The sequence below is a fragment of the Diadema setosum genome, chromosome 12 (assembly GCF_964275005.1).
Source record: "Diadema setosum chromosome 12, eeDiaSeto1, whole genome shotgun sequence".
Taxonomy (NCBI): Eukaryota; Metazoa; Echinodermata; class Echinoidea; order Diadematoida; family Diadematidae; genus Diadema; species Diadema setosum.
The window spans coordinates 30865116-30888420 of record NC_092696.1 but is presented as its reverse complement, the minus strand read 5'-3'; the positions used below and the strand labels follow the sequence as shown (position 1 = coordinate 30888420).

The following is a 23305-nucleotide window of genomic DNA, read 5'->3' as shown; positions in this document are numbered from 1 at the left end:
CTTCCACGCACACTTCAACAAAAGAGTTCTGTCTGTCTCGGAAGGGTGCACTTATTTGGGTGTGTGCAACCATCGCCATTTTATATTAGTATAAGTGTGATTACTCGACAGTCTGCTGAGACAGTACGATCATAACGTGTATTCAATTAATTCTCGATTAATTATCTCATTATTTGACTACCTGTGATGGATAGAAGATTCTACCTCGTTCTCCTGTTAACATTGACTACTAATGTGTTCTGTGGCCACTATGGCGAAGGTAAGCGCTTGGACCTACTATATAATACAGACTGCTACGACTGTGTAATTATAGACACTAATCGCTCGTTTAGCAGTCCTTGCACCATGTCCTATTTCTGTAGTAGTACAATAATATAATTTTCCTACTTTAATGTCGTTGTGCTCACCGACGTTGAATCTTGATAAAAACAAGTCTGCACTACAATTTGTGTATTGAGTTATAACCTATCAGGAAAGTTCATTTGCGAAATGCAGGTATATTACAAGAGAGTACATAATTATCTAATTAAGCAGGTCAAAGATTGTGAGATGTAGTCTATTTTGTTATCACTTTTCGTCCATTGTTTCAAAAGCCCCATGCCTTTAAATAAGGTTAAAATGGGGATATGATATTTTTTTTTGTGTGTATAGTTATGATCTCATACTGCCTGATGCCTTTTTCTTTAAACTCCATGTGTCATCATAACCTGACACATCACAAGCATCCAACTAAGAGACTGAAATATCATTTTGCTAAGAATCGTGCTAGTTTAACAGACATCATTCTATCTACAAAGGTCCAAGTTTCTGAAACGTCCTTTGTATAGACATCATATATGCACCTTCATTGAATTCGTTTTAAACCAGATCGAAATTGTTTGTTTTGATAAAATGATGCAATAGAAAGAAATACATTTTGTTTAGTCTCTTATCATGCGTTTAGTAATCACGCCATGTCTGTTTCTTCCCAGGCTGGCTTCGCTTTTATAATACATCCCATATCGCCTTCCATCTTCATTTCACTTCCTACTCTATATACCTGCTTTCACAGATACAGATACATTGTAGCCAACTCCGCTGCCAGCAGTTCAGTATGCCAACTTTGCAGCTGTTATATACGATATACTGTCCTGATATGGCTATTATAATCGTCTTGTGGGCTTTGACCAATCTAATTCCTGGATTAATCTAGGCTATTTTGAACTTTTGTCTCTTTCTTCCATATTTTCGTTTTCTTCTTTTCTCTTTTGTCGAAATCCTTTTTCTTTCTATTTTTTGATACCCTCTTTCCCCCATTTTCCTGCGCTCTTTTTAGTTGCAAGCCCGTCACGAGCCACTCATTTCTCCTTCCCTCTCCCAGCACCATCTTTTTCAGTGGGTGCCTCCATTTTTATTCCGCAGAATCGAAGTGTGTCTGAAAAAATAAAGTCTCACAGAACCATTCGTATAAGTTATCACAATCAGAAAAATGCATGCAAGCTGTGCAAACGTCTGAATCATTAGTCCAGTAATATAGTCACCACATAATGTAAACTTCACTGCATTAAAAACTTGTGCTTATCAAAGAACTTGGGTGACAAATATCTGTCACGTATTTTTCTCGTCCCTGTTGTCCTCATACACTAAACGCTTGCAGAGTAGATTTGATTTTAATTATGCTACTTCTTTACTACTCTCCGTTTCTCTATAATTATAATTTTCGTATCCTTTTCACGCATCGCATCATTTTTTTTTTCAATAAATTGTAGTTCTGTAGAGGGTCGCTGGCTCTGTTTTGCCTTTCTGTCCATTGTTTTGTCTTCTTGTTATGTTCTCATTCTGTCTTGTCTTTTAGTGTTTTTCTATTATTGTCGTCATCCCAGTGTCATTTAACGTTTATTCGCGTAGGAATGTGTGGCTGTTTGTTTGTTATTTAATGATTTTCAAGTAAATATTCGTGGCGTTTCAACGGAGAATAATAATACTATTGACTCTAATTAGGATTTATCTGTTACCATTTCCATTACTTTACAATCTAACTTTTTTCGGACAATATTTTGACTTTTTTTTTATTCAGGACAGTGTTGGTTGATCTCAAAACGTGCAAGAGCAGAATGGTAACAAGACTGTGTGTATATGATGTCATTTGTGTCGTACTTTTCTTATATCTTATCTTTACGATCAGCTTAATTAAATGGAGAAAAGAAAACAAGTTTTACATATGTTCATTAGGAAAACATCGATTATGCTGATTCAGGTTTGGATAACCTAATATTGACCATTCTTTCCGACAACAATGGTTTAACTTCACCTTAAAATTAAGACTCAACTCATCCAAAGTTTTAAACCTTAAGTTACGTATTGGAAAGAAATTTCTCATCTGTATAGTCTTTATTTTTAAATGATCGAAAGCGTAAGAAGGATATTGACTGAACAATTTTTCGCTAGTTATACCAGACAAACTGGGGTATCAAAATAAAAGTATCAATAATAATAATGATAATGATAATAGTAATGATAATAATAATGATAATGATAATAATATCAATATAAAGGCCGTGTCACACCGTTCCGGGCAAGCTACGCGGGCTTGTGGCGAGGAGGTAGTTTCCAGCTGGATCGTAGAAGATTTTCAGCGGGCGAACAAGAATGTTTGCAATTTTCATTCATGCCTTGTCATCCCGTACAGGGGAACTTCTGCGGCTTGACTTGCGGGGAAACAGATTTACTCCCCGGAGCTCTCTGCAGTTCGTCCGCACCTGACAGTAGCTAGCGCGTGGTTGCCCGGAGGTGCTTACGCAAGTCCTACTTAACCACAGCCAAGTTTTGAGCATGACCAAAACTTTTTTTTTTTTCCGGGTGAGTCGCGGGAATGCCCGTAGAGGTCCACGCAGAACGCTAGTAGGAGACCCTTAGCGGCAGTACTTCCCAGGCAATTCCCACGCAGGTACTTCGCAGTCCCGTATGCAGCCAAGATAATGAAATTCTGTGAGATTTCAGCCATTCCATTAGAGGAATTCCTTCACTAAGTTGTCAGCCCCCACGCGACTGGTACAAAGGTCACACAGTATACTCGCAAGTATAACGCGTCCAGCAAGTAAGTCACATGCGCTGACTCGCACAAATCCTTTTCCGCCCTCAGGAATGTCCGGTATGCTAGAAAATCCCTACACGTAACAAGCCCGAGTAGCTTGCCCGGAAAGGTGTGACAGGGCCTAAACACGGTTGCGGGTAAAAAAAAAAATATGCGTGCGCACCTCCGGGCGACTACTTTTGAGATACATGCTAGGTACTGTCATGTGCGGATCATCTACGGGGACCTCCGGGTAGTCAAAATTATTGTTCTTTGTAAGTCGCACGCAAGGCTAGTGTGACACGGCCTTTAATATTAATAATAATGATAATAATAGTTCTTTATGTGCCACGTTCGCACGTCCGGCTCAGTCGACGGCGTGCCAACTTCGCATATTCTGCTCAACAATTAAACAAAGCCGCCAAAACCGATCGATAAATCGCTAATCACTGCTAATCCCGCGGCACAATGAAAGCGTTTTTCGTGCTTTTGTTCCTCTCATATACGGCTTGCAGTCTATGTGGTAATTGACTATCAAGCGATGTTCCAAACTAGATTTGCTCGTACTTTCTAAGTTTCTGTCACAGTTTTATGTGCAAAACTCATGCCTTTACAGTAATGTAGCAACAGGTCATTCGAAAGAGAAATTGCAAATAGATTCGTCATAAAATCTATATCGAAACAAAGTTTGGCATTCCTCTGTAACTTTGCCTACTATTATGCCCATCTTAACAGAAATTTGTTGAGGTTATACACATTAGAAAAACATAATTCTTTCTCAAAGCATGACTACCTTCGTGTCTCGGAATAATGTGGCACACAGGGAGTTTCCACCATGGCACATAAAGAGCTAGTAATACTACTAATAATAATAGTAATACTACTACTACTACTACTACTAATAATAATAATAATAATCTTCATCATCATAATCATAATAATAGATTACTCTGATCTCTTTGCTACACCTCCCCATTTTCGGGGAGGGGGGAGGAGCATGAATATACAAGACATTTATGCATATATAGCATGTTAAGCATGTATACAAGACATGAGTAGAGAGCCATATGAATGAAGTTCATTGCATGGATACAATCACGCGCACTCAAATTTCTGCCGTCTAGCGTCGGTGGTAGGCACTGTCCCCAACGTTCAAGGATGGAAAGGAGAAGACATGCTGTTGCGGTGTGACATCAAGGAGGAGCCTCTAGATGTGTACTGGGAAAAGGAGGACTTCTTAAATCCCGAACAGAAGACGCGTAAGGCTGAATATTTCGATGGACATTTGAAGAGCTTGGAGGAACGGTTTGATATCGACAAGAATTTCAGCCTCGTCATCAGCAGCTTGGAGGTGGCAGATGAGGGTCGTTACTATTGTCAGGTGCTGCTGAAGAATTCCCAAAGTTTCGAGAATTCCACAATCATGACGATAAGCTGTAAGTAACATCTGTCTCTATTCATGTCATAAATAGTGACAGGGAAAAAGATTGTTATGAATTAGATTACCGGTAAAATATAGAAAAAAAGAAGAAGAAACTTTAGACACTCAAGCTAACTGAAAAGAAGGAGACGAAAAAACGACATGTCAGTAATAGTCCGGCACAACATTTTAAGGCAATATTGACATTTAAAATAATGCTAGAAGTTAAGCCAATTTCAAGAGTAATCGTGGTGATGAATAACTGAGACTAACTGCAATCAAACTTTTTGCTTGAAAGAAATACAACGTACCACAAAGAGTATACTTATTAAAGTTACTATTCTGGGCATGTTTACGTATTGTTCATTTTCCCACAAGCACACTTACCCTTCCGTTTAGTTTCCTTTTGATAAAGCATTACATTATCTATTAGATTTGCTACGATGACATTTTGAAGACTGTTTTCATATCACAAGTTTCACAGCAAACAGAGAAATCAAGATAGTAGAGACAACTTTGTCAGAGAGAAAGATTTACATTTCAAACTATTTTTAGAAAGTGAACCATGTCTTCTTCTTGTTTGTGTGTGTGTGTGTGTTTTTTTTTCTTTTTGAGGAGGGCACTTTTCCACATTTAGATGTTAGAGCAATATTGTCCTATTTGACGTTACCGTTTATGCCTTAAAACAAAATAGATGTTGACTGCGGACAGATAGTTTGTGAACTTTCTGTTTAAATCAGTCATGAATAATGTTTTGATAAAATTTATATAAAGGTCTCCTTTTTTCTTAAACAGCAGTTACTACAAAGACGTTACCAAAGCAATCACCAAGTTTGAAACAAAGTCAGACTTTCGATGACCGAATTTTCTATATAAATGTTCAATTGTGTAGAAGACATACTCAGGTTCAAACAGTTGTCTCACATTTGCATTTCGCATAATTGGAAACATGTTTATCTTTTACTAGCTTTATAACTTCATTTTCTTTCTGTTTCATTTTGTTACGCTGTTCCTTTTTGCGTTTGTCATAATTATTACTTATGAATTTTGAGGTATATTAACAGTGATTTTTGTATCAAGTCATAAAGCTATATAGATGTAGTCATCCTAAATGTAGAATTTCAATGTAAACAGGTGATTTTTGTTTATTTTGTATTATCATCCAGTTGTCATAATTATGTTTCTCCATCTGATCATTGTCAAGGTTGTAGTCTTATTTGTAAAATAGCAAATCCTATTGAAAAATAAACACACAAAACAAAACAAAAGCGAAAACAACTCTTCGCTGCATCTATGGAAAGTATCAGGTGATATCATGTCATGTCGGTTATTTTCGAGTAAAGATTAGGATCCATATATAACATATAAGTCATTTCAAAATGATTTTCTTATCTTCCTAGCAATGGCATCAGGACATACGATTGAGGAATGCGCTGAAAGAAGTCAATCTCGTCAAAGCAGGTGTACATATCAATCTCCCTCCAACACCCCTTCTTTAAATCTTACCTGTGTCGTGAGTGGATTCAAACCAAACATTTCCATGCTATGGACCGAGGAGTCCCGAAATAGACTGTATTCCGTGGTTTCACAACAGAACACACTTTCTGACGGCACAAACGAGAGGTTCGAGACAATCACTGTTTCAGCTGAACATGAAAGAGAGCAAACCTTAGTGTGCGTGGCTACCGGTGACTCGCTGAATGGAACGTCGACCAGAGAAATCACCGTTCTGCCAATATCAGGTTTCGTTAAATGCTTTCAGTGTTGTGATTCTGACTGATTCATAGTGTCTGTAGACAAGCAGTGTTTATCTATAACAAATGCTAGTTAATTCAGATTTGACACGGAGAAGTATAATCTGTATATATTAATTTTACTATGAATTAAGCAGAAACATTCTAGAAACGTGTTTCATCAGTTTTGATGAATAAAACATAAAAAAAGAAGGAGAAGAAAAAAATAATTCTTACGCTATATATTCCTTCTGTCCTCTAAAATGGAGGTTTGGTTATTTTTTGTTCGAAAGTTTCATAGTTCTTTATAATCAAGTGCTGACACTTGGGCACTTTGACTCTTTTCATCGTCACTAACACCAGGTGCAATAAAACACACACACACAACACACACGAGAATGTTGTACATATTGCGAGGTATTTACATTCAATGTTTATGTCTTCAAAATCCAGTAGAAACTAAAGACTTGTTATATCTGTGTCTGTATAAAATTTCAGATAAACATGTTAATTCGGGTCTCATCATCGGACTTACTATTGGTGTGCCTCTCGCCCTTCTCATCCTTGTTGGAAAGTATCTGAGTAGTAAACACCCGGAATACCTACCGCGAAAAGGTGTCGATCTTCTTCTTCTTCTTCTTCTTCTTCTTTTTTTTTTTTGTACATCTAGTCATTTTCTTATACGCGTTTGTTGGTGTGTGTATCACAAGTGGTAGTAAAAATAACCATGACTGTCGATGTGCACGTAATCAGTGCAAGTAATAATTATAGTCGATTTAACATGTCTTTTTAATAGCTTTTGCGACATAAGAGGATTCAGTATATAGATAAAATATGCCAGCAATGGCACCGACGAAGATACGATACTTGCATTCACATAGTGCTAGATGAACACATATCACATAAATTACATCGACAAATTAAACCATATCCAAAAAAAAAAAAAAATCCAAGAACAATATTATTCACATATAACACACACACCCGCACCAACACATGCACACACAAGCACACACACACACATGAAGAGTTTGTTTGCAAAACCCGATAAGTCCATATTTGTCAAATGGAGATATTTGCGATTAAAGGTCAAGAGAAATAAAGAATAATAGTAAATGTTTCGCTTTATTTGACCATAACTTCAAAAATGTACCTTTACATGTAGTGACCAATATATCATTTTAAAGGTATTATTTAGTACTATATGATAGAGACCGTACTTCAAAATCTTATAAAATTTACTTATCGGTTTTGCGAGCAAACTCTTCTTATATATACACACACATATATTTATATATGAAGGGCTCAGTTGTAAAAGGACTACATCCATTTTCCATCAAAATCCACTTTTTGGTCTTGATGTACTCATTTTTAGGAAATCTTTACACCTATACTAACGAAAAGCTGAATTTCCAACCAGAAAGTGTTGAAATATCCATTTAAAAATCAGTTCGGTTGCAAAAGGTACTTCATCCATTTTAGTTGGGTTGCAAAAGGCACTACATCCACTCCAATGACATCATCGGGAAATTGACCAATTAGAGAGCAGCACTGGCTTGGCCCTCTACCATTGCCTACTGACTTTTAATAATCCGTAAACAAAAGCAGTTGGCTGTTGGCTTTTTGGCTTTCTGTTAAAATCACCACGCAAATCTGACCAATATCTTGAAAAACTCATCACATTTCTATCAAGCAATGTAAGAAAATGAAGGAGAACTCATTGACAAAACAAACCATCCCAGGAGAAGTATCGTGGATTAAAAGCAGTCGACAAGAGCAAAGCCAAAGGAGAAACTGGAGAAATTACGCGACTCTCATGTAGTCCCACGTACTGCATCTACTGTTAGTTATCGGTACCGTGCGTTACTGCTAGGGTGTTGAGTTTGACCCAAAAATTGTTCCCAGAATAAAGTACAGACACTTTATAGGTATTGTTTATTTCTTACATAAATAGCTTAACAGTTAATAAGTGTTTGACATCTAGTCTGAAAGCAAAGTTACTTTGCTAGATGTATAAAATGGCATGAAATTCTGACATCCCTACCAACAGTGCTTTACCTGAAGGTATGTTGTGCTATTCTATACGTGCATAATGTCAGGTACCAGGCCCAAAGGCTTGAAAGTATATAGCGGAAAACAGCTTTGAACACTAGATTTATTCATTCTTGTAAATGACACCTTTTACTTATTCAGTGTCACAAAGGTTATACCAAATGTGCGTTTAGTATAGGTGGTCATATTACTCATCGACGGTTTTGATTTCTATCACCTACAAGATTTGTAAGATTTGTAAGATTTTATTGACTCTATCGACCCCCTCTCGTGGTATGAGAATACAAACATATTTACAATATATGAATACACACATATACATGATAATGTACATGTACGTGTGAAAATAACAGATATGAATAAATATGTTGACAAAACAAGGCGTAACTTCTCTACCACTACGTGTACAAATGTTCACATCTACTTTACTTTCTACAAAGCTACTGTCTTTCTTCTTTGGTATTGAAGAGAACTGAAACATAATTCTGACAAATTTGGCTATTTTTTTTTTTTAAATGGCAAGCATAAGTTGAATTGAATAATTTGGCAATATGTAATGCACTTGGTCTACTGGCCGTCAAGCTACTTGGTAAATACAATAATCTCTCTTTGTTGAAAAAGGGACAAACAAAAATATAATGAAATTCATCCCCTATATCGTCGGATGAACAGATAGTACAATGAAATTCATCTGCCAAGCTTGCATCAAACTTGCCCTTATTAACGGGCAATCCATTAGATCTACATCTGAATTTACTTAACGTAATATAATCTTTCTTACACAAGACCTGTAAATACTGCTCTAACATCAAGTTATCCTTAAACATTCTATAATTTGTACAGATTCTATTTGACCATGTTGCTGCTCTCCACTCTTGAATAAACATATCAAAAAATCTAACTTTTGAGGTGTGTGAAATCCGTGCAGCACTAAATCCACCCCCTTGTGCTACCCACACATTCCCTAGCCCTGCAAAATAAGAAAAAAAAAACATATTTGCGATAAATAATAACCATTGTGATTTTGAAGGGGAGTGCATGTCTCCTTGCAAATGCAGCAGAAATTTGAAAATTGTACATGAGTGTTTGGTTTCTTTTCCCTTGACTAATCTCAACCAGAATCCAATCATTCGACATTTAATATGGTTCAAAATTACTCCACGTCCAGTTTCACGATAAACCATACAATCAGGAGTACATTTGTTCACAAGCAAAATTTTTCTTAAGAATTTCCTATGGAAAATTTCAATTTGGTTTATGCACTCATAACCCCAGACTTCACAACAATAGAGTAAACCAGGTAAAACAAGATGATCAAATAGGTGGCACTGTGTGTCCACAGAGAGCTGTAACTTCTTAATAGCCTTGACCAACATGCTATAAAGTGCTTTTCTAGCTTGTGTGACTTGTTTAGAAATTGCCTTTTTAAAACTACCATTATAATTGCATTTAACTCCAAGGTACACAAAGTCATCTACAACCTCAAGTGGATCACCAGCATAAACGAATTCAGGAATTCTTCTAACCTTCCCACGGGAGAAAATAACAATTTTAGTCTTGCTTGCATTTACAGTCAAGCGCCATGTCTGACAATAACCATCTACAGCATCAAGAGCTTTTTGCAACTCCTCCGGAGTTTCTGCTAAAATTATTGTGTCATCTGCATAAAGTAAACAAGACAGATTTAAAGCTTTTTGGCATTATCAGAATTCAGGTGGTAAGAAATCTCACTTTCCAAATATTTAAGTCCACCATATGAATTTCCAATGTATTCTTGAAAATCATTCAGATAAATGGCAATTAAAAGCGGGGAAAGGTTTTCACCCTATCATACACCAGTGTTACAAGTAAAAAAAAACTCTGACATCTCCCCCCTTACCGCCACACATGATTTAGAACTTCCATAAATATTCTTAATGACAGTAAACAGTTTGCCCCTAAGTCCCATCTTCAACATTTTATACCATAAAGATGATCTATTAATTAGATCAAATGCTTTCTTGTAATCAATAAATGCACAGTATAAGCATTTTTTATTTTGCAGATAAACATCAATTACAGTCTTGAAAACAAAAATATTATCAATTGTAGAATAATTAGAACGAAAGCCAGCCTGTTCTTCACCTAACATATTAGCAGTTTCGAAAAACTCTGAGATTCGATAATTCAAAATGGAAGTAAAAAGATTTCCTAGACAACTGAGAAGAGTTATTCCTCTATAATTATCAGGATTGGTGTCTGTACCCTTAAAAATAGGAATGATAATCCCTGTGCACCATTCAGTTTGAACAATACCACTGTCCAGTACCACATTGAAGAACTTTACCAACGCATGAAGCATCTCTACGGGACAATTCTTAAGAAATTCATTTCTTTTGAAATCTTTCCACAAGCTTTTGAATGTTTAAGTTTCTTAATCATTAGTGCCACTTCTTCCAAAGTGACTGGGGCATCCAAGGGACCATCTGCCTCAACAATTTCTGAAGTATCGGTACTATCTTCCAGGGCTGTGGGCTGGTCATCTTGGCTATTACATAAACGACTAAAATGATTAACAAAATCCCCTAATGAAACATTTCCTGCTTTCTTTACTTTGCGTTGATTATTACTGTCGAGTAATTGCCAATATTCTTTCGGATTGGATGCCTGTAATAAACAGAGAGATTCATTCAAATCTCTGTGAAATGTCCTTCTTTTATGTCTTAATAAATTCGTATAAAACTTTCCTATAGACTCATAATGATTCAATAGACAAGTAGCCCCTGACCCGCCCTGAAATTGAAGCTTCCTCTTTAATCGATTTTTAACATTCAAACACTCCTGACGGGCAGCTCTGCATTCTGCATCAAATCAAGGCTGATGGTTGTTTTTATCCGTATTGACAGTCTCATTTGTGTTTACATTATGTCGAGATTGTCTCCACTTACAAATGCCAACATCTTGTGCAACACTGACGAACATATTGCATAATTGTGAGTATCAAAAATCAAAAATATGTTGATTTGTATTCCCATCTAAACATTCCACATTTTCACACATTAGCTCAGCCGAATCCTTGATTTTCTGTTTAAATATTGCAGCGCTGTCACTGTTCCACTGGAATGATAAATAACGTTGACTTTCATAAGGCTGTGAATGTAAATCGGCGTTGTCTACTGCAGCGTTTTGAGAATTGTTAAAAACAGTGTCGACATTCACAGCAGATTTAGAATTTTGCGATTGCAAGGTCACACTGACAGGACAATGAACATCTGACAAAGATTTATCAAATACATCAATACTGTAATATGTAATGCTGGAAAATAACTTGCGAGATACAATAACATAATCAATAGTGCTACAACCACCATTGTTGTTGAAACATGTGTATTTTCCGACAGACTGATCTTCCCCTATTCTTCCATTAACAATCCTTAAAATCAAAACTTTGGCACACATCAATAACAGACTTTCCATTGATATTTACATGGACATCAGTATTATAACGAGTAGTTGGAATATCTAGGCCATCAGTAGTTACATGCATATCAGAGACATCATTACAAAAGCCTAATCCAGTCTGATCTGTCAACACATCCTCTACATCTCAAAAATCATCAAGCAAACCCGTCCTGACATTGAAATCACCCAGCAAACAAAAGGGAGCATCATATCTACTTTTGATATCAATGATATCCTGCATCAAGTTGTCAAAAACTTCATTAGAATGGTGAATTGATCCCTCACATGACAACTACACTACACCAACAATAACCTCAAAACCTAAAATTTTACTATTTACCTTGACCCATAAAATTGATTCAGAAACTGTTGCATGAATTCTTTCCGAACAATTGAAAATATGATTCTTCACCAGAATACACATACCGTGAAAACCACCAAACTTTTGTTTATTGGAATATTTTGGCATACTATAACACTGAAAACCGCAAATATGACATTGAGACAGATCTGGTGTGTCTGTTTTTCTCTCTAAAAGACAGATTACATCATATGCTTGCAAATGTAAGTCCTAAATTCCAATATCTAGTTTACTCTGCAAACCATTAACAATCAAACTTGTTAATGAGATCTGGGTTAAATCTGTAGATGAAAGAGGGCCGGGTAATTCCTAGGTCGAAATGACGAGGAAGAGACCCGACTTTTCAGCTTGTCCTCACTCCATCCTAGACGCTTGAAGAGGTCGTCCGGATCATGAATGATGTATTAGATTATCAGATTTATCTTACCTGATTAAAAAAAAAAAATAAGAATAAAACTCATGTAATGAACTTAATTACACAATTTAGAAAATACAGCACATTCAGATGCTGCTTTTCCATCTTTTCCCTTAGAAGTTACATTGAAAAAAAAAATGAAGAAAAGATAATGAATACAGTATTCTTGAGACACGTGAAGGGAGAATTCACAGAGAGAAAAATAGCCAAAAATTTAATACAAAGAGGAAAAAGATAAGAAATCTTGAGATAAAGCTCGTGAGAGAAAGACAAAAGAAGAAAACGGAAGAGAGAAATCACCTGGTGAGATATTGTGACCCCTCCCCATCTATAACCGTTCACGCATAATGGATCCCCCCATGCTTATGACCAATGACAGTCATTCATTCAAAATGTTAGTCAGCAAGGGAGAAGAAGGGCATTAGCGATGCACATTGGTTTGTTATTCTTGATGCTAAATAGGGCAGGGCATTGTCAATTACCTAGGCCCCCTTGACCTCGTATCCCATCCCCATCAGCACCATTGCTGAAAAAATAAATCCGCGAAACATGTCATAACATCACACTAAATATATCTCTGGCATGTGAAATTTCGGTTTCAAAAGGTACTACATCCACTTTCGGTTGCAAAAGGTACTACACCCCCCCCCCCAAAAAAAAAAAAAAACAAAAAACAAAAAAAAAAAACATAAAAAATTGATAAAAAAAATAAATAAATGGACCTGGATTTTCTTAGAGAGTGGTTTTAGTGTTGTATCATCTAGCAGTATGATAGGGGGAAATATCATTCCTTTCTGAGCTTGCTAAATATGATAAGTAAAAAAATCGCGTTTTTCGCAGAACGTGAAATTATGGTTGTACATGTAGTACCTTTTGAAACCGAACTCTCCATATGAAGAGTTTGTTCGCAAAAACACATAAGTCCATTTTTGCAGATTTTGAAGTATGGTCTCTGTCAAAGTATAAAATAATACCTTTTAAATGATATATTGTTCACATTATATAAAGGTACATTTTTCAGGTTATTGTCAAAAGAAGAAAACATTTTCTTATTATTCTCTTTATTTTTCTCGACCTCTAATCGCAAATATCTCCATTTGGCAAATATGGACTTATCGGTTTTTGCAAACAAACTCTTCATGTATTTATTTATTTATTTGTATTCCAAAAAAAAAAAAAAACCTTTAAAGTACTAATGTTGCGGTTACTTATAATATTTTCAGCATGTGTCTGGAACCCTTGCTGGCGAAGACCAAACATACTAGACACCCTGGAGCTATCTTATGAGGAAGAAGAATTGAGCACGAGTAAGAAAGCCATCTGTTATAATCTGATATGTAGTCTTTCTATTTAAAAGTTCTGGGTTTCAATTATTTACGATTCATTCAAATACGACTATACAATAATGACTATTGTGTAATGAGCTGTTCAAAGCAGATAGTAAATGCAATCGCAGGGGCGGATCCAGGAATTCCATAAAGAGGGGGCGCGTTTACAAAATTAAAGGGGGTGGGGCGCACGCACCCCTCCCCCCATTTTTCTCTTTTTATTTCTTTTTTTTCAACAAAAAAAAAAAAAATAAGGGGGCGTGCGCCGGTTGCGGTCGTCCCTGGATCCGCCCCTGAATCGTACATTGTACGAACTGAACTAAAATTAGATTTAAAGATATTATTAACCATTGGATGCAGTGATTTTAAAAATATACGAGCTATCACATGTAACGCATTACGTGTAGCTCAGCTGTATCAGAAAACATCCTACCATATGAAAAAATCCTGTAAAGCCTAAAATATGAGGAGATATTACTCTTTGTCTCAATAGCCTTAATATATTTTGAATTGTATTATAATTATTGTTCGCATTTTGTATATGTAATAATACATAACATTGATTATACTGATTAACATTTTTACATTGGTTGTTTCTATTCCATACTTGCATTATAGAACTACAGCTGAGTTTTTGTTTGCAAATGATAAATAATGCCTTTAATTTCTTGACAGTACAAGGACAGTCCAGGAAATAGATATTTTTGGAATAAATCAACAACATGTTAACATTATTTCCATGAGTACATGATCTATGACCTTGGAGGCCATCTTTGATTAGCCTTTGCAATTATTATCATTGTGATAAATATATATATATATATATATATATATATATATATATAATTATATATATATGAAGAGTTTGTTTGCAAAAACCGATAAGTCCATATTTGCCAAATGGAGATATTTGCGATTGAAGGTCAAGAAAAATAAAGAGAATAATAAGAATTTTTTGCTTCTTTTTACCATAACTTCATAAATGTACCTTTATGTAGTGCCCAATATCTCATTTAAAAGGTATTATTTTGTACTTTATGACAGAGACCGCACTTCAAAATCTTCAAAAATGTACTCATCGGTTTTTGCGAACAAACTATTCATATATATATATATATATATATATATATATATATATAAGGATATATATTTCTTTACTTTCATCCTGTCCCACCTCTCTTTTTCGCTCTCTCTCTCTCTCTCTTTCTCTGTCCCTCTCGCTCTCACTCCCTATCATGTATTGTAAAATGTATGTAAAGTTAACATAAGTATTAATAACATTCACACAAGTAGGGATTAATTCTCTTTATCTGTTTGGGCTTCTCTTTTAAGGATCGTCGTCGCTTACAAACGAACAAGTGCAGCGATGTAAAGAAGAGCTAAAGGCGTATTACCGTATGACACGACGTAAGGTCAGAGTGGATCCATTCGAATTTATGGAGCTTGTTGAATTGGATGACATTTATACCAATCTAAGTATAATAGAGCGAAAGAGTAGACGCAAGATACCAATGGAATACAACGATCTTTTGACCAAGGTTGAAAATGGAGATCTTTCAAATCGACTTCTGTTCCAGGGTGAGGGAGGTGCTGGGAAAACAACACTTTGCGCAAAGATTGCCTGGGACTGGTGCCAGGGACGGATTTTTAAGGATATAGACATGGTGATCGTAATTCCTCTTCGAGATATCACAACTGAAACAAGTATTGGTGGCATTGTAAAATATTATCTATCTTATTCGAATACATCAGCGAGTCAGATAGATAATTACATTTCAGCAAACCAGAATAAAGTTCTCATTATATTTGATGGGTTCGACGAGTTTAATGAGGAATTAAGTGAAAAAAGCAGCAGTGAAGTCATTCGTATTCTGAGAATACAGGAATATAACTCATGTAAAGTAATTGTGACCACACGACCGTGGAGAACAGATGAATTCACGATGTACAAGAATGTTGCCGAAGCTTACACATTTCTTAGCGTCGAAGGATTTAACGAGGAGAATTTATCAGCTTATATAAGGAGGTACTTTCGAATAAAGGAGAAAGACAGCCTGGCAGAAAACTTGATTCGTTTTATGGAAGAAAATTATATCATTCGGTCAAACATGGCCCCGTTTCCTATCTATTGCGCAATGCTTTGCCTGATGTGGAACGACTTTTGTGAGGAAAGACGGAAGGAAATGCAAAAATTGCACACTTTCTCGAAAATTTTTAGAGAAATGATTTCTTTTTTGAAAGAACACTACGCATCAAAGGTTTGTGTAAACCTACAGAGTCAGGAGACTGTTGCACATTTAAACGAAGCTGGTAGGGCAATTCAAGAAATAAGTGAGATAGCGTTACAGGGTTTATTTGACAGATATCTCTCATTTCCTGAAGAACAATTCAGAGAGTGTCACGATGCCATGGTCACATGCTGCAGAGTGGGTGTTTTGACCGTAGAAAGATATGTCATCACAAGGGAACGTCGGCGCGTTGTGAATGTTTCATCCTTGGTTACATCAACTGTTTCTTTTCCCCACAAACTGTTTCAAGAATACATTGCAGGGGTATATATTCAGTACTTATTCGCCAATGACCGTGCTAAGTACGACAAGGTGAAAAACAAACTTCTTAGTCGACCTGAGGAGTTCCGCTACGTACTCTACTTCACGTCAGCTTCAGGGAATGAACTCGGCCTTGATATCATCAAAGGCTTGATAAACTGTCCCACCCATAAGTTTACATCTAATTCCTTCCGTTACAAAGAGAATGATAAACGTGATTTCTGCGTTGACATTGCGTTTGAATGTCACACTGAGGAGGCAGCAAGGGCAGTGGGAGAAGGATGGGATGAATACAAACTAGACAATTCATCAAAACACACAGTGTCAGGAGTGGTGTTCATGGTGTGCTACAACCAAGTGGTGAGTGACACAACTTGAATATTGATTTGAAATATGTCAGAAAATATAATGTCAAACGAAAATAACATTCTTGTGGGTGGGGTGTGTGTTTGTGTGTGTGTTTCCCCTGTGTGAATTTGAGAGCATAATCTACAGCCTCAACAGCTTTATTAACATTCTTTTCAGACCTGGAACAGGCCCTATTATTTAGGGAAATCGTTTTTATATAATATTTTGTGCAATTGTATAACCGTTTTAAGTATTATTGTTAGGTAAAATAATTGCCCTCCTCGCATGATACATTATGATGACTTAATGTGTAAGTTTATTATGAATTGCCATGGCACTTATTTCATGTCTTGTTATCAATTAGAACGTTTGGTGCTAAATTGTATGAAACGTTTTTCGTCGTGGCTTTTAGAAAAAAAAATGTTGTGAGGAGTCAAGCAAAATGTTCTTATTGCAAAATAGTTGGACTCCACGGAGTTTCAACGTCTACTGAAATGAGACCCTTTGCGAGAGTTGCAGTTGTCAAACTGCCCTTTGTAGTAATCATCCAACCTTGCCTATAATAAAGACGCCGTGTATATTAAAGGGAGATGTCAAACTTAGTATCGTGTATAGTGTTTTGAATATACAACTACTTAGGGCACCTAACACGAGTATTGATGTAGTGCAGTCATATTCATCGCCCCTCTACCTTTATCATCAAACTGAAAATGCGTTCTTTCCTTTCCGAGTTGTGATTATAGTCCGGCCGCAGCCAAAAGCCATTTTTTGGCTGAAGTACTTTTTCTCTGATATAGTTTTTTTCTCTGTTGATTATTCATCTTTGGGGTCTCTTCAATGATATTCAGGTGGGTGTGGAGCTCTCACCCTTGGGCAATCTTAATTATTAAAAATGGCGTCCAACATGGCCGCCACACACCCCTCAAACTAGGAAAATGTATGTAATCCTGTGTTTTAAGTGCTACTATACCAATGTTTGGTTGGAGCATTTGTCCAAAGGTTCATTGAATAAGATATTTTTGACATTTGTTGCAAGACAGTTGCTATGGTAAACATTGAATAATTAGCTTAAAATTCCTAAAATGCACAATATACAGTGTAAATACAAAATGATATGGAATCGGGTTTGCGTGTGTGATGAGGGACATGTTGACCTGAATGTTTGGCAGAAAATCGTAGAAACTATTTTACTTAAAGGACCTGAGTAGATGGTTGCCATGGATACTTGGTCTTTGGCTGGTTGCAGACATGATATTTAACATACTAATGTATAGTCCTGGGATGTCGCATAATGTATATGAGTAACCTGTGTATATAGGAAGCTTATTAATCTGTAAAAGAAACTGACTACATCGTTGCCTTGGGAACTTGCCTTTTTCTTGGTGTTGTACATGTTACCATGAGAGTATCATCTGAAGACAATTGCCTACAATGTCTTCAAACATCATAAAATTCTATACATTAAAGGAAATCCTATGATATCAAGTAGAGGAGATGCAGGAGAGTTGAGCCATTTTTTCTATTTCTCCTAATCAATCCTTGCTCACAACAAGTGTCTGTTACCAAATTAAAGTACAACTGTAAACCTGTATTGTAGCTATGAAAATGTCTTCTAATGTTCTAGGTCACTGCCTAATATATATAAAAAAAAAAAACTTTCTTTAGAAAAATAAATGTCAACACTCTGCAGTGTAAGGAGAGTTGAGCCATGTCTTGAGGAGAGTTGGGCCACCTTTAGAAGACATGTGCTACTTGTTTGAGAGCTAAACCACGATGTCAAACCATAAAGATTAGATTAAAAAATCGGCTCACAAGTAGCCAGAAATAAATCTCAGCAAACAAAATCGGTTTTATCCTAAATTCAAGCATAGAAAGATATGGAAATCTAAGAAGTTCAAACACTCATAATGCACTTTATTCTTAATAATTCCCTAATAAGAACCACTCATATCGGGGCTGGCGCTATGCTTTAAAAGTGAGGCGGCCCAGTTTATATTTCTAGTGCCACTCCTGAGTTTTACTGATAAAAAAAAGGGAAAAAAAAGGAGGTGGGGGGGGGAAGAGGGCTTAACTATTATTTTCTGATGCTACTTCCGGGGTTAATAGGCTGTATCTGCTGACCAGAAAATAAAAAAGGGAGAGGGGTGCCTATCCCACTTTTCTTGTGCCTCTTAAGTATAAAAAAGTGTGGGGATCCTCGTGGTAAGACCCTATATATTCCTATGTATTATGCCTACCCCCCCCCCCCCAAAAAAAAAAAAAAAAAAAAAGTTGAGGCGAGCCCTCACCCCTTGTTTGCGTCGGCTCGGTGTATTGCAGTGAAAAGTAAAGTTTTGCGTAATGACATTTTGCAATGGAACTTCTTCAAGTTTGAGGGAGAAAGATTTGCGGTGACACCATGTGTATGTAGTCCTTAACCGCGTCGTTGCTTGGAGGAAGAGACTAGAAAGAGGAGAAGTGAAGAGGGAAGCGACATATGCACGAGGATAGTAAGGAGGGCAAAAGTGAAGAGCGGGGGATAGTAATGGGTCGGAAGTTGAAGTTGTACTAGTGGAGACGGTAGAGAAGGGAACAGAGAGAGTGGTAAGGAAGAATAGAGTGAGAATCAAGTAAGATATGTAAGATTCTTTAAGTTTGCTCATCCCCTCCCTATAATAATAATATGTCATAGATATTATAATCCCTCGCATAATGAAGCAAAGTAAAAATAAGCTACTCATCAGAACTGGAACATGAAACTTAAAAACTAACATGACCTAATTTAGAAACCTACATGTACTACAGAAATGAAACAAGAAAAGTAAGTCATAATATGTTATTTTTATAACAAAATTATAACAAACAAATAGTTTTTCAGAGTGTTTTTGCCTTCTACACTTGTATAATATCAAGTTCGGCTAAATTGATATGCATGACATATGAATAAAAACTACAGGCAAGTACAGTAAGATAATTAACAAAAATCATGAAACAAACTGGATTATTTCATTCTCAAGGATTGTAGTTTATTACGAACGATGTATGTATCAATGTCAATGTCATGAATGTGAAAGTTATTTCATTATAGCCATCACCTTGTACCACATAGGAAGTCTCATTTTGAAATGTTGTTTTCACATATTTTTAAACCCTTAATGAACGATTTTGAGGACATTATATGCAGGTTGTAATATTGCAATGTATATTCCAATAATTTGACAAAACCATGAAATTATTTCACATTGTATGATTTTATTAATATTACAACTTGGAAACAAATGAAACCATGCACATCCCAGCTAACAGTCGGTTTATCCGCCAATAAGTATTACACAAAGATGTTAGTCTCTTGCCATCTAACTTTAATAGTGTGAAACAATTTTGTTGCAATGTTTATGTAGGCATGTTATGGGACTGTCCTTGAAAGTGACATTGAGCAGTTAACATGCCAACCTGGACATATCAACTTCATATAACAGAGAATGGTACCGGTATGTGTAACCAATATAGGCATATGTGGAATAAAGACCTGAAATATGATAATATGTCACATTTTCACTTCATTGCTTTACTGCAGTTCAATCCTTCGGCACTTATTCACAATTAAATTCAAGTCTAGGTTGCTATGGCAACTAGTAATATAAATAAGGGCTAGACTAATGGTTACTTCATTAAGACTTTCTTTGTAAGGGGTATGCAGGTAATTGATATTTTGTGCACGTCGCACAAATAACAAGCATTTTGTGTATATTTTCTAACTTTTTTAAGAATGTTCCAATTATTTGATGGTTACCATGGCAACAAGATTCTGCTCAACTAAAGACATTATACTAATATTACTGGTCTTTTAGATAAGTGTTCTAATTGAAATACTAGTGTTTTAGTGACATTTTTCTGCTTCATGGCAACCATTTTGGACGCCATTTTGAATAATTAAAATTGCCCAAGGGTGAGAGCTCCACACCCACCTGAATATCATTGTAGAGACCCCAAAGATGAATAATCAACAAAGAAAAAAATCTATATCAGAGAAAAAGTACTTAGCCCCCTCGGCTGCCGGACTATTAGTGAAATGACGATATGAATAGAACCTGTATAGAATGATCCTTTTTTTTTTTTTTCTCTCTGTGAGTTTCAAACCTCCAGTCAACTGCGGGTACTTTATCAACCTTATTCTTCTGAGAATAATTTATTTCCTCTACTGTCAATTCATGTTCGTTCTATCAGCAATCGCTAGAGATGTACGGAATGACGTGCGGAAGAACTGTGTCACGTGACTTGGCGGAGGGCATGTGCTCCAGCAGTTTATTCCGTAAGGTATCGCTATCGTACTCAAAATTTCACGTGGAATTCTACAAGATCCTCCGGGCAGAGGCTTCAAAGTGTCTGGTAAGAAAGTTCAGGTATTATCATGATCTACAACACATGTCTTTATGTACAGACTACAGATGAAGTGTTAAAGATATAAAAGAGGAACTACATTAAATGGATGATAATAGGAAATGTAAAGGAAACAATCTTAGGTGCAAACAATGTTTCCTTGCAGAAAAAAAAAATTCTCAAACAAAGAATCCAAGTTACATCTGAAAATATATAAAGATCATGTTATAGTAAGTGTTAAAAAAAAAAAAAATATATATATATATATGTGACCATCATCACCTTGATTAAGAGGGAAGATCCTTAACCAGTCACGAAGAACATAATGTGATCTAAATTATAATATGCAAGTTTGAGTGAAATCAAGGTCAACTTGTATAGAATAAAAACATCGTTAAAAATATATATGGAATGTTTCTAGATATACATTTCACCGCAAAAGTGATGTTGAGGGTATCATAAGTCAACACAAATCGACATGCATTTGGATTTCAGGGGCCCTTTAAGGTGAAGGATTATCCCCATTTTTGGCTGCAGCTCTTCAACTCTCCCTCCCCCCCCCCTTCAATAAAAAAAAAGAAAAAAGAAAAGACAAATTCGCTCAAAGCATTGCGGTAAACTACTATGTAGTCATTTTCTGTAGACGCAAAAGGCAACACAGAAACAAGGCTTCAATAATAGATTATGATCAATAAAAAGGCGCACCTGGCATCCTTTTCAACGCCATCATCGTTATCGTCAACTAAGCTTGTTATTAGAACTAATTGAATAATATATTTTCCCCATCTTCTTTGTGACCAACAGCAATAAGCCCTCAACATTTTTTGTCCTTGCTAAGTTTGCTGAATACCCTTGCCAAGACATACACGAAATGGACACTAGGATTTGATCTACTCTAATCATTTGTGTAACGAATGACAATCAGTCCGCAGAGTCAATGCAAACCAGGTCATTATATGCAGGGTTCTAGAGGAAGCTTTACAGGGGTTTTCACTCAGTACGGCATAAAGCTGCTTCAAAGATGGGGAGGAAGGAAGGCTTCTATGAGATCGGCGTCCGGGGACATGTAGGCGAAGGTACCTCTCAATCTGAGAGTGCCACACAAAGTTGACAATTACATTCGAAACGCCTGACATATATTCCGCCTCAAAGCATATATACTTCAGGCATAACATCACATAGCGACGAATGAACCCCCATGATGATTATGCACATAGATTATTATATGAATAATTTATGAGTTGTGAGTGCATAGGGCACGAATATCGCACGAGGCGCGAGATAAGCCACTGGTCTATTCAACAAGGCGCGTAGCGCCGCGTTGAATAGACCAGTGGCGAATCTCGCGCCGAGTGCGGTATTACGTGCCCAAATGCACGAACAAAATCATAAATTATTCGTTTTATACAACACCTTGTCCACAATCACAGTACTAAATTAGTGACCCCCAACTCAGGAAGGCCCAAAAATAAATGTAACAATTAGGCCGAGAATTGTAAACCACCCTGTGTACTGCTTTCAAACACTCGTCATGATTCGACCACACAGTCACAGGAATCACAAACTCCGCAGGGTCTATACCCATTCTACGCTAACGTTAGATCGAGTTAGGCCTGACTGTTAGGCCGATCTAAGATGTCGGTAGATCTAGTAGTAGGTCTAGACTTTGTCTATTATTTCCGAAAATGATTTTGCATAAAAACACAGAAAAATAATCAAATTACGGTTTCTCAACTTGAAATGAAGTCTTGATTTTGGGATCACCAGTGGTCCACGTAGCAGATCAGAGTCAAAAGTAAAAACACAGCAGTAAAAGGCCGCAATACATGCAACTAGCTAGGTAAAGTAGCGCTGAGACAACTGCGCGTACATTATACACGTTAACGTGTACTCCGCCGCGCCTGGTCTGTGAGACTTAACCGGCAGCGCAGCGCAGCCGGCCAGCTGCACGTACAATGTAGTTTGCTGGCGCTTTGCTGCTGTGAGCCACAGAACTCTGTGAGCGGCCATGCATTAGTAGCCCCCCGCGAAGCCGTGCTATAGTACCTTCGAGCCGTGCAATAGGCCCATGCCAGGGGCCTATTGTATGGCTGTCACTCTCAATGAGTTTGATAGGTATTTTCTATTGAATGTCATGTGACATGTTCTTGGCCAATCACAATTCGACATCATTCTGAGGTGTTGTATAAAGGCGATTGTTTACTATCATGATTAGGACACTGGATGCTCCTACTACAATGGGAAGTT

At 36.7% G+C, this 23305-nt stretch overlaps 1 protein-coding gene across 1 annotated transcript; it reads left to right on the top strand.

Annotated features, from left to right (window-relative positions):
• Positions 1-186: 186 nt before the first annotated feature.
• Positions 187-21868, top strand: LOC140235876 (NLR family CARD domain-containing protein 4-like). Its single transcript, XM_072315870.1, has 7 exons — positions 187-259; positions 4177-4488; positions 5873-6214; positions 6698-6820; positions 15135-16711; positions 20906-21067; positions 21863-21868. Exons 1-7 carry the CDS (start codon positions 187-189, stop codon positions 21866-21868), a joined length of 2595 nt encoding a protein of 864 aa, XP_072171971.1.
• The last annotated feature ends 1437 nt before the right edge of the window (positions 21869-23305 follow it).